This window comes from Engystomops pustulosus, chromosome 10 (genome assembly GCF_040894005.1).
Source record: "Engystomops pustulosus chromosome 10, aEngPut4.maternal, whole genome shotgun sequence".
Lineage (NCBI taxonomy): Eukaryota > Metazoa > Chordata > Amphibia > Anura > Leptodactylidae > Engystomops > Engystomops pustulosus.
The window spans coordinates 5,815,399-5,833,619 of record NC_092420.1 but is presented as its reverse complement, the minus strand read 5'-3'; the positions used below and the strand labels follow the sequence as shown (position 1 = coordinate 5,833,619).

General features: G+C 46.5%; 1 protein-coding gene across 1 annotated transcript in view; it reads left to right on the top strand.

Annotated features, from left to right (window-relative positions):
• Positions 1–232: 232 nt before the first annotated feature.
• Positions 233–18,221, top strand: part of OXTR (oxytocin receptor) — a 37,008-nt gene continuing 19,019 nt past the window's right edge. Inside the window, exon 1 of the mRNA XM_072128081.1 lies at positions 233–1,718. Coding sequence (XP_071984182.1) covers positions 800–1,718 — 919 coding nt within the window. The 5' untranslated portion in view covers positions 233–799. The remainder of the gene's footprint in view (positions 1,719–18,221) is intronic.

The window sequence follows — 18,221 nt, the reverse complement described above, 5'->3', positions numbered from 1 at the left end:
TGTCCATTGTGAAACTACAACTCCCATCCATCCTGCAGCCTGATCTGTCCTGTAACCCCCTCACTCCTTCCTTCCTTCTCCTGGGAGTGATAATCCCAGCCACAGGAGGAAGGTCGGACGTGTTGGCATCTTGCAATGTGTGAATAATCTCCTAGCTTCTCCTATAGGAGGATCCGTGTCCTGCGGCGCCATCTAGCGGCCGCCTCAGAGCAGCGCAGCCCCAGTTGTCATTTCTTCCGATGAGCTGAGACTGCGGTCGGGAAATGAAGGGTTAATAGAGAGGAGGCTCCTGAGCAGCACCCAACCTGTGCTAGAGGGAGGGTGGACAGACTTAACTCACAGAGACGAGGGACCTCAGCACAAACTGAGGGGCTCCTGGAGCCCCAAGTGCTGGAGACCCGTGCTGCCAGGACTTTGCACAGAGGGGGTAGTCCTGCTCAGTTTAGGGCATAGCTGCAACATTTTGGGCATTTTGCTTTAACACATACAAGGAGCTGGTGTGTCTGCATCTGCTGTGAGTTACCCCGTGGATGTGATCTGCTGGGAGTTATCCTCCTCTATCAGGAGACTGCACGACTGCTTTCTGATAACTGTCCTGGGGGGAAGGAGGGGCTGCCAGAGACCACCTCTTCATCTTCAAGGGAGTGAAGCTTGAGAAAAGCTTCCAGAAGATCACAAGCAGAGGAGCAGTCACCTGGCCGAAGAGACCCTGTGCTGGGGGGTCCTAGGGGAGCCAGGGGGGATGTCCTCCTCCAAGTTTAGGATGATTGTGTGGATGTGAGGAGCTCTAGACCTGGACATGGAGGGATTGTGCCTGAATATGGACTGTTCTGAGCTGCTCAACACCTCATGGGTGAACTCCAGCCTGGAGAACAGGAACCAGAGCTCCAACAGCACCAGGGACCCCCTAAAGAGGAACGAGGAGGTGGCCAAGGTGGAGGTGACTGTGCTGGCCCTCATCCTGTTCCTGGCCCTGGCTGGTAACATCTGTGTCCTCCTGGGCATCTACATCAACAGGCACAAGCACTCCCGCATGTACTTCTTCATGAAGCACCTGAGCATTGCAGATCTGGTGGTCGCAGTCTTCCAGGTGCTCCCCCAACTCATCTGGGACATCACCTTCAGGTTCTATGCTCCGGACTTCGTGTGCAGGTTGGTCACTTACCTGCAGGTGGTGGGGATGTTTGCTTCTACCTACATGCTCCTGCTGATGTCCCTGGACCGGTGCTTGGCCATCTGTCAGCCCCTGAGGTCTCTGCACAGGAGATCAGACTGTGTCTATGTCCTCTTCACCTGGATCCTCAGCTTTCTTCTCAGTGCCCCCCAGACAGTCATCTTCTCCCTCACTGAGGTGGGCAATGGGGTCTATGACTGCAGGGCAGACTTCATTCAACCCTGGGGACCCAAAGCTTATATCACCTGGATCACCCTGGCAGTGTACATCATCCCAGTCATGATCCTCAGTGTCTGCTATGGGCTCATCAGCTACAAGATCTGGCAGAACATTCGCCTGAAGACTGTGTGTGAGAGCAACCTGAGGCTGAGCAGCAGCAGGAGAGCCACCCTGTCCAGGGTCAGCAGTGTCCGCCTCATCTCCAAGGCCAAAATCAGGACTGTCAAGATGACCTTCATCATAGTCCTGGCTTACATTGTGTGCTGGACACCCTTCTTCTTCGTCCAGATGTGGTCAGTGTGGGACCCCAACCCTCCTAAAGAAGGTAAGAAGCCCCATAATAGCTCCTGGCTGAGACTTGGAGGGATCCTTGGAGCTACAATCTGTTACAATGTGTTGTGCACTTTTTACAAACCTCCCTCTGAGGATATTGTGTTGCACCTTTGTGCTTCTTATAGTTACACATGACTCATCATCTTTTCTCTTACTTGATACTTGTGTCTTTGTCTTCTAAAAGTTGTATCTTACCCTGTTTGACTTGAGCCTCTTATATCTCTGCCCCTGGGTGATGAGGATTTTGCAGCCTGTTTTTATGCCTTTGTTCACACTTCTCGTATTTGTTGAATTCTTTGGAAATTGTTGCAGCAAAAGGTAAAGAGATCTGGATACAATGTAACTGGAGGAGGTTATAGGGAGCTTGTAACATCTGTAGCATGTCCCATGGTGTCCAGATGTTGCACAGATTTGTCCTATTGTTGACTTCAGCCTCTCCTGTTTTACCCCTAGTTGAGAGGTTGTGTTCTTCATGTATGTGCGATGTTTCTGTATAAGTTTTATGTTTGCAGCTTTTTATTTTACCAAATCATTTTTACATTTCTTTATTTTTTATTTATTTATTTTATTTGTGGCAGAATTCTAGGTGTGAACTTTTTGCAATACATTAAACAGATCTGGATACAATGTAACTAGATTGGGGTGTAGGAAGGATTGTGTAGATCTGTAGTAGGTTCCGTGTGTTGCAGATGTAGCACAGATTTTACAGATTGCATCTTCTTGTGTTCTTTCTTCTCCTGGGTGATGGATGATTTTTGTATGTCAGTGACTAAGTGGATGCTCATCTTTGTAGCTTTGCTGCTATGTTTGAACATCACATTAACACAGTTTTACCTCTGTTCACACCTTGGGTATTTGTTTTAGGTTCCAGCTTATAACATCTGTAGCATCTCCCATTTGTTGCACAGGTTTATGTTATTGCATCCAGTTGATGAGTGGTGATTGTGATTGTTACATTGTTATAGTTCTGTATTTGTTGCCCAGGTTTATCTTATTACATCCAGTTCTTGCCCCTTGTTGCTTCTCCTGGTTGATGAGTGGTGATTGTGATTGTTACTTTATTATAGTCCTGTATTGGTTTAGGTTCCACCTTGTAACATCTGTAGCATCTCCCATTTGTTGCACAGGTTTATGTTATTGCATCCAGTTCTTGCTCCTTGTTGCTTCTCCTGGTTGATGAGTGGTGATTGTGATTGTTACTTTATTATAGTCCTGTATTGGTTTAGGTTCCAGCTTATAACATCTGTAGCATCTCCCATTTGTTGCACAGGTTTATCTTATTGCATCCAGTTCTTGCTCCTTGTTGCTTCTCCTGGTTGATGAGTGGTGATTGTGATTGTTACTTTATTATAGTTCTGTATTGGTTTAGGTTCCACCTTGTAACATCTGTAGCATCTCCCATTTGTTGCCCAGGTTTATCTTATTGCATCCAGTTGATGAGTGGTGATTGTGATTGTTACATTATTATGGTTCTGTATTTGTTGCAGATTTATTGTAGTGAAGTTTTTGCTAGAAAGCAAACAAAGTTGAATACAATGTAACTGGAGGATGTTGTATGAAGACGTGTAACATCTGCAGCTTGTCCTATGTGCTCCACAGATGCGTCCTCTTCCTCCTGTCATCTCTCTTGTTGATCAGTGATGATTGTATCATGTTGTATGTGTGATTGTTGTGTATTTGATGTTTGCAGCTTTGCTGTGTGTTCATATATCAGCCCAGTTCTGTGTTCTTGTTCCTGGGAACATATCTGGATGAGGTTGTGGTGAGCAGCCTAGAACATCTGCAAGTCCTGCCCTTTGTGTTTCAGATGTTGCCCAGATTTTACATCTTGCCCTAATACACAGGTTGCTCCATAACTCATGCCCCCCCTTCCTCCTCTGCTCCTCACATATGTTTATACTTGAGACACTTCCATAGTTCTGTGAGCCGTATACACATGTGACAGCTCTTTCCATTCACCGCCCCCCATGCTCTATATTTATCTCTATATGTCAGATTTAATGGCGGATCCTATAACCATCATTAGGCTTTAATCACATATCCCAGAATAAATGTCATATATGAAAAGGGCAGATAATATGAAAGTGTCATTACATGACAATTCTATAGTATTCTGCTTGCAGTCAGTGAATAGAAACATTCAGGAGCTGCCTTGTATATTTCACAGCTGAGGGTTTGTTATAATCTTATATATCCTACTCTAGACCAATGTAAATAATCCACGTACCCCCTACCTACAAAGATAAACGATGACCATCACTGTGCCTGTGATTAGTAAGGCAGAAGAGCAGGTAGAGCGCCCCCTAGAGGTTTGGTGTGTCTCCCCCTCCTCCTAGACACATCAGCAGTACAAATCTCTCTCATATGCTTATAGTTTGCTACAATGTATCAGGGCAAGTATAATATTTATTTTACAGAGAATCGCTTGGAATAGATTCCAGTATAACAAACCCTCAGCTGTGAATAGTCAAAGGTGCGGATGGGTAGCAGAATGAGATTTACATTCTAGAATGTTTCCATTCACTGCAGTCTGAATGCACATTAGAAGTTGCCGCTTTTTGGTGGTCTTGTCCCCTGGGGTCTGCAGGGAGTGACAGGGAGCGGTGATCTCTAACCTGTTGGCACTTTCTAGACTACAACCCCCAGCATGCTGTGACCTCGGCAGCCCTGGAGTCTGTTGGCATATTTTGGGTCTTGTGATCTCATGATGGCGGCTCCTTCATTTCTGTAATTGCAGAACATTGAGTGCAGGATGTAAACTTCACATAGGAGAAACATCTGGAGGTTTAACCCTGCGTGGCCCGGGCGGCAGGAGGCGCAGCTCAAAGACTTGTGACCCATCCAGGAGGCCTCAGCAATCAGTGGCAGATAAGAGCCCCCACCCCCATCTCTTAAACACCATCTTGGACCTTTCTCTCTGATCCCTGAAAGTGGAGCTGCCGCCATATTGGATACATCATGTCAGGTCGTGTCTCCGCACGACGCGCGTTTGGCTTTATACTTGGCCACATCTGTGCCGTACACGTGTTCTGCGCTTTTATGTCTAATGGAGGGGGGGGGGGGTCTTAGGACTTTTTGTTCCTGCGCTACTGAGTTATTCATTAATTAGAATAAAGAGAAATCCAGAAAAAGATCGTCAGCAGCTGCTCCTACTTACTGGTGGTTTCCTCAGTTACTCCAAAGTTCCCCATTGAATGATGTCATTGTCCTGCTTAAAGGGATTGTACGGAGCAATACAGCGGTTACAGTGCAGCGCTGTCCTGCCACCAGGCTGGGAGTCCTCCACTCTAAGGGGGGTGGCACACGGGGAGTTAATCAAAGCGCAATGCAACAGCTGAAGAGAGATTTGCATAATTAGATTGCTGTTAACATTTGTGTTTACAAAACGCAACAATTAACGAATGAGCCGGTTATTCCAACTGTTACAATGTAGATAAAGGGAACCTGTCAGCAAGTGGGACCATACAGACAGCAGCCAGTGTTCTGTATTCAGATGTGTAATCATAACTTTATGTATGTTGTTAGTAGCAGCAGGACTGTTATATATATGGATATATATTCCAGGTTCATAGCTTCTCCAAGTGCACTGGTGACGTGTCCTCACACTGCTGTGCTCTGTGCCCTCTGCACCCAGTTATTGGACAGTTATTGGATTGTATGAAGTAGAAATCAGCCTCCAGAATCCTTCCAGATTCTGTGTCGCCATAGTAATCGTTACTGTATCATCCTGGATAAATAAAGTGGTGCCCCGCCCCCAGTGCACATGATGGGAGCAGCGCGGAGACCACCCCCAGAATAATTTGTGGGGGTTCAGATGGATGAGGGGAGACGGCTGGTAATGATGGAGAACGTGTGACATCATCGCCACCTCCGCAGAGAATATGGCGCACAAACCGTAACCGGGCAACAGTGATGCGCCAAGATCCGCGCCAAGATACTCTTGTATCCAATCTATTACTCTCTGTTATCAGCCATTACACCCCGGGGAGAGGAGACTGTACAGGGGGGATACAATCTATTACTCTCTGTTATCAGCCATTACATCCCGGGGAGAGGAGACTGTACAGGGGGATACAATCTATTACTCTCTGTTATCAGCCATTACATCCCGGGGAGAGGAGACTGTACAGGGGGATACAATCTATTACTCTCTGTTATCAGCCATTACATCCCGGGGAGAGGAGACTGTACAGGGTGGATACAATCTATTACTCTCTGTTATCAGCCATTACATCCTGGGGAGAGGAGACTGTACAGGGGGGGTACAATCTATTACTCTCTGTTATCAGCCATTACACCCCGGGGAGAGGAGACTGTACAGGGGGGATACAATCTATTACTCTCTGTTATCAGCCATTACATCCTGGGGGGAGGAGACTGTACAGGGGGGATACAATCTATTACTCTCTGTTATCAGCCATTACATCCCGGGGAGAGGAGACTGTACAGGGGGATACAATCTATTACTCTCTGTTATCAGCCATTACATCCCGGGGAGAGGAGACTGTACAGGGGGGATACAATCTATTACTCTCTGTTATCAGCCATTACATCCCGGGGAGAGGAGACTGTACAGGGGGATACAATCTATTACTCTCTGTTATCAGCCATTACACCCCGGGGAGAGGAGACTGTACAGGGGGATACAATCTATTACTCTCTGTTATCAGCCATTACACCCAGGGGGGGAGGAGACTGCACATGGGGGGATACAATCTATTACTCTCTGTTATCAGCCATTACACCCCGGGGAGAGGAGACTGTACAGGGGGATACAATCTATTACTCTCTGTTATCAGCCATTACACCCCGGGGAGAGGAGACTGTACAGGGGGGATACAATCTATTACTCTCTGTTATCAGCCATTACATCCCGGGGAGAGGAGACTGTACAGGGGGGGTACAATCTATTACTCTCTGTTATCAGCCATTACACCCCGGGGAGAGGAGACTGTACAGGGGGGATACAATCTATTACTCTCTGTTATCAGCCATTACATCCTGGGGGGAGGAGACTGTACAGGGGGGATACAATCTATTACTCTCTGTTATCAGCCATTACATCCCGGGGAGAGGAGACTGTACAGGGGGATACAATCTATTACTCTCTGTTATCAGCCATTACACCCAGGGGGGGAGGAGACTGCACATGGGGGGATACAATCTATTACTCTCTGTTATCAGCCATTACATCCCGGGGAGAGGAGACTGTACAGGGGGGGATACAATCTATTACTCTCTGTTATCAGCCATTACATCCCGGGGAGAGGAGACTGTACAGGGGGGATACAATCTATTACTCTCTGTTATCAGCCATTACATCCTGGGGGGAGGAGACTGTACAGGGGGGATACAATCTATTACTCTCTGTTATCAGCCATTACATCCCGGGGAGAGGAGACTGTACAGGGGGGGATACAATCTATTACTCTCTGTTATCAGCCATTACATCCCGGGGAGAGGAGACTGTACAGGGGGGTACAATCTATTACTCTCTGTTATCAGCCATTACATCCTGGGGGGAGGAGACTGTACAGGGGGGATACAATCTATTACTCTCTGTTATCAGCCATTTCATCCCAGGGAGAGGAGACTGTACAGGGGGATACAATCTATTACTCTCTGTTATCAGCCATTACACCCCGGGGAGAGGAGACTGTACAGGGGGGGATACAATCTATTACTCTCTGTTATCAGCCATTACATCCCAGGGAGAGGAGACTGTACAGGGGGGGGATACAATCTATTACTCTCTGTTATCAGCCATTACACCCAGGGGGGGAGGAGACTGCACATGGGGGATACAATCTATTACTCTCTGTTATCAGCCATTACACCCCGGGGAGAGGAGACTGTACAGGGGGATACAATCTATTACTCTCTGTTATCAGCCATTACATCCTGGGGAGAGGAGACTGTACAGGGGGATACAATCTATTACTCTCTGTTATCAGCCATTACATCCCGGTGAGAGGAGACTGTACAGGGGGGGATACAATCTATTACTCTCTGTTATCAGCCATTACATCCCGGGGAGAGGAGACTGTACAGGGGGGATACAATCTATTACTCTCTGTTATCAGCCATTACACCCCGGGGAGAGGAGACTGTACAGGGGGGATACAATCTATTACTCTCTGTTATCAGCCATTACATCCCGGGGAGAGGAGACTGTACAGGGGGGGGGGATACAATCTATTACTCTCTGTTATCAGCCATTACATCCCGGGGAGAGGAGACTGTACAGGGGGGATACAATCTATTACTCTCTGTTATCAGCCATTACACCCCGGGGAGAGGAGACTGTACAGGGGGGGATACAATCTATTACTCTCTGTTATCAGCCATTACATCCCGGGGAGAGGAGACTGTACAGGGGGGATACAATCTATTACTCTCTGTTATCAGCCATTACATCCCGGGGAGAGGAGACTACAGGGGGGGATACAATCTATTACTCTCTGTTATCAGCCATTACATCCCGGGGAGAGGAGACTGTACAGGGTGGATACAATCTATTACTTTCTGTTATCAGCCATTACACCCCGGGGAGAGGAGACTGTACAAGGGGATACAATCTATTACTCTCTGTTATCAGCCATTACATCCCGGGGAGAGGAGACTGTACAGGGGGGATACAATCTATTACTCTCTGTTATCAGCCATTACATCCCGGGGAGAGGAGACTGTACAGGGGGGATACAATCTATTACTCTCTGTTATCAGCCATTACACCCCGGGGAGAGGAGAGTGTACAGGGGGGGATACAATCTATTACTCTCTGTTATCAGCCATTACATCCCGGGGGGAGGAGACTGTACAGGGGGGATGCAATCTATTATTCTCTGTTATCAGCCATTACACCCCGGGGGGAGGACACTGTACAAGGGGATACAATCTATTACTCTCTGTTATCAGCCATTACATCCCGGGGAGAAGAGACTGTACAGGGGGGGATACAATCTATTACTCTCTGTTATCAGCCATTACATCCCGGGGAGAGGAGACTGTACAGGGGGGGGGGGATACAATCTATTACTCTCTGTTATCAGCCATTACATCCCGGGGAGAGGAGACTGTACAGGAGGGATACAATCTATTACTCTCTGTTATCAGCCATTACATCCCGGGGAGAGGAGACTGTACAGGGGGATACAATCTATTACTCTCTGTTATCAGCCATTACATCCCGGGGGGAGGAGACTGTACAGCGGGGATACAATCTATTACTCTCTGTTATCAGCCATTACATCCCGGGGAGAGGAGACTGTACAGGGGGGGGATACAATCTATTACTCTCTGTTATCAGCCATTACATCCCGGGGAGAGGAGACTGTACAGGGGGGGGGGGGGGATACAATCTATTACTCTCTGTTATCAGCCATTACATCCCGGGGAGAGGAGACTGTACAGGGGGGATACAATCTATTACTCTCTGTTATCAGCCATTACATCCCGGGGAGAAGAGACTGTACAGGGGGGGATACAATCTATTACTCTCTGTTATCAGCCATTACACCCCGGGGAGAGGAGACTGTACAGGGGGGGATACAATCTATTACTCTCTGTTATCAACCATTACATCCCGGGGAGAGGAGACTGTACAGGGGGATACAATCTATTACTCTCTGTTATCAGCCATTACATCCCGGGGAGAGGAGACTGTACAGGGGGGGATACAATCTATTACTCTCTGTTATCAGCCATTACATCCCGTGGAGAGGAGACTGTACAGGGGGGATACAATCTATTACTCTCTGTTATCAGCCATTACATCCCGGGGAGAGGAGACTGTACAGGGGGGATACAATCTATTACTCTCTGTTATCAGCCATTACACCCCGGGGAGAGGAGACTGTACAGGGGGGATACAATCTATTACTCTCTGTTATCAGCCATTACATCCCGGGGAGAGGAGACTGTACAGGGGGGGATACAATCTATTACTCTCTGTTATCAGCCATTACATCCCGGGGAGAGGAGACTGTACAGGGGGGGATACAATCTATTACTCTCTGTTATCAGCCATTACATCCCGGGGAGAGGAGACTGTACAGGGGGATACAATCTATTACTCTCTGTTATCAGCCATTACATCCCGGGGAGAGGAGACTGTACAGGGGGGATACAATCTATTACTCTCTGTTATCAGCCATTACACCCCGGGGAGAGGAGACTGTACAGGGTGGATACAATCTATTACTCTCTGTTATCAGCCATTACATCCCGTGGAGAGGAGACTGTACAGGGGGGATACAATCTATTACTCTCTGTTATCAGCCATTACACCCCGGGGAGAGGAGACTGTACAGGGTGGATACAATCTATTACTCTCTGTTATCAGCCATTACATCCCGGGGAGAGGAGACTGTACAGGGGGGGGGGGTACAATCTATTACTCTCTGTTATCAGCCATTACATCCCGGGGAGAGGAGACTGTACAGGGGGGGATACAATCTATTACTCTCTGTTATCAGCCAATACATCCCGGGGAGAGGAGACTGTACAGGGGGGATACAATCTATTACTCTCTGTTATCAGCCATTACATCCCGTGGAGAGGAGACTGTACAGGGAGGATACAATCTATTACTCTCTGTTATCAGCCATTACACCCCGGGGAGAGGAGACTGTACAGGGGGGTACAATCTATTACTCTCTGTTATCAGCCATTACACCCCGGGGAGAGGAGACTGTACAGGGGGGATACAATCTATTACTCTCTGTTATCAGCCATTACATCCCGGGGAGAGGAGACTGTACAGGGGGGGGGTACAATCTATTACTCTCTGTTATCAGCCATTACATCCCGGGGAGAGGAGACTGTACAGGGGGGGATACAATCTATTACTCTCTGTTATCAGCCATTACACCCCGGGGAGAGGAGACTGTACAGGGGGGATACAATCTATTACTCTCTGTTATCAGCCATTACATCCCGTGGAGAGGAGACTGTACAGGGGGGATACAATCTATTACTCTCTGTTATCAGCCATTACACCCCGGGGAGAGGAGACTGTACAGGGGGGTACAATCTATTACTCTCTGTTATCAGCCATTACACCCCGGGGAGAGGAGACTGTACAGGGGGGATACAATCTATTACTCTCTGTTATCAGCCATTACATCCCGTGGAGAGGAGACTGTACAGGGGGGATACAATCTATTACTCTCTGTTATCAGCCATTACACCCCGGGGAGAGGAGACTGTACAGGGGGGATACAATCTATTACTCTCTGTTATCAGCCATTACATCCCGGGGAGAGGAGACTGTACAGGGGGATACAATCTATTACTCTCTGTTATCAGCCATTACATCCCGGGGAGAGGAGACTGTACAGGGGGGATACAATCTATTACTCTCTGTTATCAGCCATTACACCCCGGGGAGAGGAGACTGTACAGGGGGGATACAATCTATTACTCTCTGTTATCAGCCATTACATCCCGGGGAGAGGAGACTGTACAGGGGGGATACAATCTATTACTCTCTGTTATCAGCCATTACATCCCGGGGAGAGGAGACTGTACAGGGGGGGATACAATCTATTACTCTCTGTTATCAGCCATTACACCCCGGGGAGAGGAGACTGTACAGGGGGGATACAATTTCCCCTATGTCAGGGTTGCGGCGCTCGGTTGGTCACATGACGGAAATCCTGCATAAACATTTAATTTGCATATAAGTGACTTAGAGAAATGACTCGCAGCCTTGGGGCAGAATATAAAACCCGCTCAACCACTCCGACTCTGGAGCTGCACCTGTCAGGTTGATACTGACCCCTTAATCGGTGCATTAAGTCCCCATACAGTGTCCCCCTTACGTGGAGCATGTGACTGCTGTGTATTGGGGGTCTGGGCGCCTCCTGTGAATCCCCCCGGGACTCCATTACACAATCAGGACACGTCTAGGACTCTGTTCTTACAGGAAAACTATTCTCTGAATCTCATCCAAGTGTTTAATATAAAAATAAGATAAAACGTTGCAGCGAGGGCGATCTCCTACCCCATAATTACACAGCGTCCTCCCGGCAATCCCATCAATCATCCTGCCCGACGCCACCGGGAGACGCGGATATCAGAAATCTATCAGAAAGTTATAATTCTGCAAACTCTTAAAATGAATTTGAAAATTAAAGGGGAACTCCGACCAGGCTACACTCAGTGATGGCACCGCTGCTCTCTAGTGATGGATAGGCTGTATTCTCAGTGATGGCACCGCTGCTCTCTAGTGATGGATAGGCTGTATTCTCAGTGATGGCACCGCTGCTCTCTAGTGATGGATAGGCTGTATTCTCAGTGATGGCACCGCTGCTCTCTAGTGATGGCACTGCTGCTCTCTAGTGATGGCACCGCTGCTCTCTAGTGATGGATAGGCTGTATTCTCAGTGATGGCACCGCTGCTCTCTAGTGAGGGATAGGCTGTATTCTCAGTGATGACACCGCTGCTCTCTAGTGATGGATAGGCTGTATTCTCAGTGATGACACCGCTGCTCTCTAGTGATGGATAGGCTGTATTCTCAGTGATGACACCGCTGCTCTCTAGTGAGGGATAGGCTGTATTCTCAGTGATGGCACCGCTGCTCTCTAGTGATGGATAGGCTGTATTCTCATTGATGGCACCGCTGCTCTCTAGTGATGGATAGGCTGTATTCTCAGTGATGGCACCGCTGCTCTCTAGTGATGGATAGGCTGTATTCTCAGTGATGGCACCGCTGCTCTCTAGTGATGGCACTGCTGCTCTCTAGTGATGGATAGGCTGTATTCTCAGTGATGACACCGCTGCTCTCTAGTGATGGATAGGCTGTATTCTCAGTGATGGCACCGCTGCTCTCTAGTGATGGATAGGCTGTATTCTCAGTGATGGCACCGCTACTCTCTAGTGATGGATAGGCTGTATTCTCAGTGATGTCACTGCTGCTCTCTAGTGATGGATAGGCTGTATTCTCAGTGATGTCACCGCTGCTCTCTAGTGATGGATAGGCTGTATTCTCAGTGATGACACCGCTGCTCTCTAGTGATGGATAGGCTGTATTCTCAGTGATGGTACCGCTGCTCTCTAGTGATGGATAGGCTGTATTCTCAGTGATGGCACCGCTGCTCTCTAGTGATGGATAGGCTGTATTCTCAGTGATGGCACCGCTGCTCTCTAGTGATGGATAGGCTGTATTCTCAGTGATGGCACCGCTGCTCTCTAGTGATGGATAGGCTGTACTATCAGTGATGGCACTGCTGCTCTCTAGTGATGGATAGGCTGTATTCTCAGTGATGGCACCGCTGCTCTCTAGTGATGGATAGGCTGTATTCTCAGTGATGGCACCGCTGCTCTCTAGTGATGGATAGGCTGTATTCTCAGTGATGGCACCGCTGCTCTCTAGTGACGGATAGGCTGTATTCTCAGTGATGGCCCCGCTGCTCTCTAGTGATGGATAGGCTGTATTCTCAGTGATGGCACCGCTGCTCTCTAGTGATGGATAGGCTGTATTCTCAGTGATGGCACCGCTGCTCTCTAGTGACGGATAGGCTGTATTCTCAGTGATGGCCCCGCTGCTCTCTAGTGATGGATAGGTTGTATTCTCAGTGATGGCAGCGCTGCTCTCTAGTGATGGATAGGCTGTATTCTCAGTGATGACACCGCTGCTCTCTAGTGATGGATAGGCTGTATTCTCAGTGATGACACCGCTGCTCTCTAGTGATGGATAGGCTGTATTCTCAGTGATGGCGCCGCTGCTCTCTAGTGATGGATAGGCTGTATTCTCAGTGATGACACCGCTGCTCTCTAGTGATGGATAGGCTGTATTCTCAGTGATGGCACCGCTGCTCTCTAGTGATGGATAGGCTGTATTCTCAGTGATGACACCGCTGCTCTCTAGTGATGGATAGGCTGTATTCTCAGTGATGGCACCGCTGCTCTCTAGTGATGGATAGGCTGTATTCTCAGTGATGACACCGCTGCTCTCTAGTGATGGATAGGCTGTATTCTCAGTGATGGCACCGCTGCTCTCTAGTGATGGATAGGCTGTATTCTCAGTGATGACACCGCTGCTCTCTAGTGATGGATAGGCTGTATTCTCAGTGATGGCACCGCTGCTCTCTAGTGATGGATAGGCTGTATTCTCAGTGATGACACCGCTGCTCTCTAGTGATGGATAGGCTGTATTCTCAGGGATGGCACCGCTGCTCTCTAGTTAATTTTTCATCCAGATTGCTGGGAACATGAATCCTCTTGTGCTGTGGGATAATTTGGGAGCTGTTACGCCTCCTTTCCGGTGACCTGGTGGAGGATGCGGGCGCGATGTCTTTCTGGTCCTTGTGAATGTGACACTTCGGATACAAATGAAAGGCACATTCTGCACATTCCTGGCATTTATTCCACTCCCCAGATGTTGACTAAAAACAAAGAATCATCGATATTAGAAAACATTCTTCTTCCATCAGGGACCCGCATGATCCTGTCACCCGGGGCACGTACCAAGAGCAGGAGGACGCGGGGGTCGGAGAATGTACGAAGCTTTTCTAGTTAAAACCAGTTATAAAAAACTTTTGCAAATGAAAAACTTTGGACTTTCCTTTAATTTTGAGCCCCTCCCCCTGTTGTCGGTGACTCGGCTGTTCTCGCTGTGATGGTATAATCCGCAGAGTGGCAGCCGCTTGGCATCTCTGCCCTTAGAGCATTAACACCGCGTGCTCCTTCAGTCGCGGAGACAACTAATTGACTTTTCTATCAATGATCCCCCCCCCCTCCTCGCTCTTCATTAAGCTTCGCTCCTGACCCGGAGAACAAAGGTTTAATCCGGGGAAGTTGATGCCCATTCATGCGTCGCTGTTCTGCCCGACAACAAGGTGCTGGACCGGCGCTGCGGGATTGGACCCGCATTACAGTATTGGACGCTGCACGTTATCGATACAATGTTGCAAATCTCCAAACATTGTAACAAATCTTCTTTATAAGGTTCTAGCAAAAAGCAATGGCTGTGCAGACATTCATAGCACAGCAGTGTGAGGACACCCCCCCCCCCCCAGTGCACTTGGAGAAGATACAATCCGGAAATATAAATCAATATATCACAGTCCTGCTGCTACTAACATGATACACAAAGGTCTGATTACACATCTCCCCAGAGACAATACATAACAGTGTCTGCAGAGAGCACAGAGCACAGAGCACAGCAGTGTGAGGACACAACCCCAGTGCACTTGGAGAAGATACAATCCTGGAATATAATTCCATATATCACAGTCCTGCTGCTACTAACACCATACACAAAGGTCTGATTACACATCTCTCCAGGGACAATACATAACACTGGCTGCAGAGAGCACAGAGCACAGCAGTGTGAGGTCTGATTACACATCTCTCCAGGGACAATACATAACACTGGCTGCAGAGAGCACAGAGCACAGCAGTGTGAGCTCTGATTACACATCTCTCCAGGGACAATACATGACACTAGCTGCAGAGAGCACAGAGCACAGCAGTGTGAGGTATGATTACACAACTCTCCAGGGACAATACATAACACTGGCTGCAGAGAGCACAGAGCACAGCAGTGTGAGCTCTGATTACACATCTCTCCAGGGACAATACATAACACTAGCTGCAGAGAGCACAGAGCACAGCAGTGTGAGGTATGATTACACATCTCTCCAGGGACAATACATAACACTGGCTGCAGAGAGCACAGAGCACAGCAGTGTGAGGTCTTATCACACACCTCCAGGGACAATACATAGCACTGGCTGCAGTTTCCATGGTCCTGTATAATGAAGTTTAATCTTAGACAATCTCTGCTTGCTTTTAATGAATAGCTACCTGCAGTAACTGTAAATCTGTCCTGACTCTATGGGGGCTGTAGTGATGTCATTGGGTGGGGCGCCTTGTCTTGGCACGGATTGGTCATTGCTGGAGTCACACTGGGGGTCTCTGTTCTGTAGGGTCTTAAAGTTACAGAAAGAGTTTTCTATTTATAATCTGCGCCCGCACACGACTCTGGAGACCCCCGACCTTTCCTATTGACTCTCTAATTACAGGACCCATGACCCGATGGGCCAACACATGTCACATCATTATAAGCCGCCCCTGTTCTCAATATAACAGTCTCCATGTCACTGGTTGTATACAGACCCCATACACGTCCCCTCATTCATCTCCCCCAAATCTATCCAAGACCTGGAGAATGTTCCTCTCAAACCTGAGGCAGAAGCACAAAAGTCTTCACGAACCGGGAGCTCAGTGACTACTATAATCACACAGCTGCTGAGCCTGTTACAGTGTGCCAGGGCAGATTGGAATTATCTTTGGAATATAGGAAGTCTGCTGCACTGATACATTGTAACAAATAGGGTGAGGTCTTCCAAACGTTCTATTTTCTGGATATGTAGCAGTTATATTCTTGTACATAGGGGGCAGTATTATAGTAGTTATATTCTTGTACATAGGGGACAGTATTATAGTAGTTATATTCTTGTACATAGGGGGCAGTATTATAGTAGTTATATTCCTGTACATAGGGGGCAGTATTATAGTAGTTATATTCTTGTACATAGGGGGCAGTATTATAGTAGTTATATTCTTGTACATAGGGGGCAGTATTATAGTAGTTATATTCCTGTACATATGGGGCAGTATTATAGTAGTTATATTCCTGTACATAGGGGGCAGTATTATAGTAGTTATATTCCTGTACATAGGGGACAGTATTATAGTAGTTATATTCTTGTACATAGGGGGCAGTATTATAGTAGTTATATTCTTGTACATAGGGGGCAGTATTATAGTAGTTATATTCCTGTACATAGGGGACAGTATTATAGTAGTTATATTCTTGTACATAGGGGGCAGTATTATAGTAGTTATATTCCTGTACATAGGGGACAGTATTATAGTAGTTATATTCTTGTACATAGGGGGCAGTATTATAGTAGTTATATTCCTGTACATAGGGGACAGTATTATAGTAGTTATATTCTTGTACATAGGGGGCAGTATTATAGTAGTTATATACCTGTACATAGGGGGCAGTATTATAGCAGTTATATTCCTGTACATAGGGGACAGTATTATAGTAGTTATATTCTTGTACATAGGGGGCAGTATTATAGTAGTTATATTCCTGTACATATGGGGCAGTATTATAGTAGTTATATTCCTGTACATAGGGGGCAGTATTATAGTAGGTATATTCCTGTACATAGGGGGCAGTGTTATATTCCTGTACATAGGAGGCAGTATTATAGTAGGTATATTCCTGTACATAGGGGGCAGTATTATAGTAGTTTTATTCTTGTACATAGGGGGCAGTATTATAGTAGTTATATTCTTGTACATAGGGGGCAGTATTATAGTAGTTATATTCTTGTACATAGGGGGCAGTATTATAGTAGTTATATTCCTGTACATAGGGGGCAGTATTATAGTAGTTATATTCCTGTACATAGGGGGCAGTATTATAGTAGTTATATTCCTGTACATAGGGGGCAGTATTATAGTAGTTATATTCCTGTATATAGGGGGCAGTATTATAGTAGTTATATTCCTGTACATAGGGGGCAGTATTATAGTAGTTATATTCCTGTACATAGGGGGCAGTATTATAGTAGTTATATTCCTGTACATAGGGAGCGGTATTATAGTACTTATATTCCTGTACATATGGGGAAGTATTATAGTAGTTATATTCTTGTACATAGGGGGCAGTATTATAGTAGTTATATTCCTGTACATAGGAGGCAGTATTATAGTAGTTATATTCCTGTACATAGGGGGCAGTATTATAGTAGTTATATTCTTGTACATAGGGGGCAGTATTATAGTAGTTATATTCTTGTACATAGGGGGCAGTATTATAGTAGTTATATTCTTGTACATAGGGGGCAGTATTATAGTAGTTATATTCCTGTACATAGGGGGCAGTATTATAGTAGTTATATTCCTGTACATAGGGGGCAGTATTATAGTAGTTATATTCCTGTACATAGGGGGCGGTATTATAGTAGTTATATTCCTGTACATAGGGGGCAGTATTATAGTAGTTATATTCCTGTACATATGGGGCAGTATTATAGTAGTTATATTCCTGTACATAGGGGGCAGTATTATAGTAGTTATATTCCTGTACATAGGGGGCAGTATTATAGTAGTTATATTCTTGTACATAGGGGGGAGTATTATAGTAGTTATATTCTTGTACATAGGGAGCAGTATTATAGTAGTTATATTCTTGTACATAGGGGCAGTATTATAGTAGTTATATATACGGTATGATAGTAGATGTATATAATTGTCTGTCTCTCTTGGATACGTCTGTTGTGTGACTGTGAATGCAGTATTTTTTCATACTCCGCGCATATAACGAGAGTTTTGGATGTTTCTTGTTTTCCTGCTTTTCTCTCATGGAGTGTAATGCTGTTTTACAAGACATTTGCTTTTGAAAAGTTCCATTAATTTATGGCTTTGACCTTTTCAGCTCGGATCCGTTGTTCGGTATTCGTATTA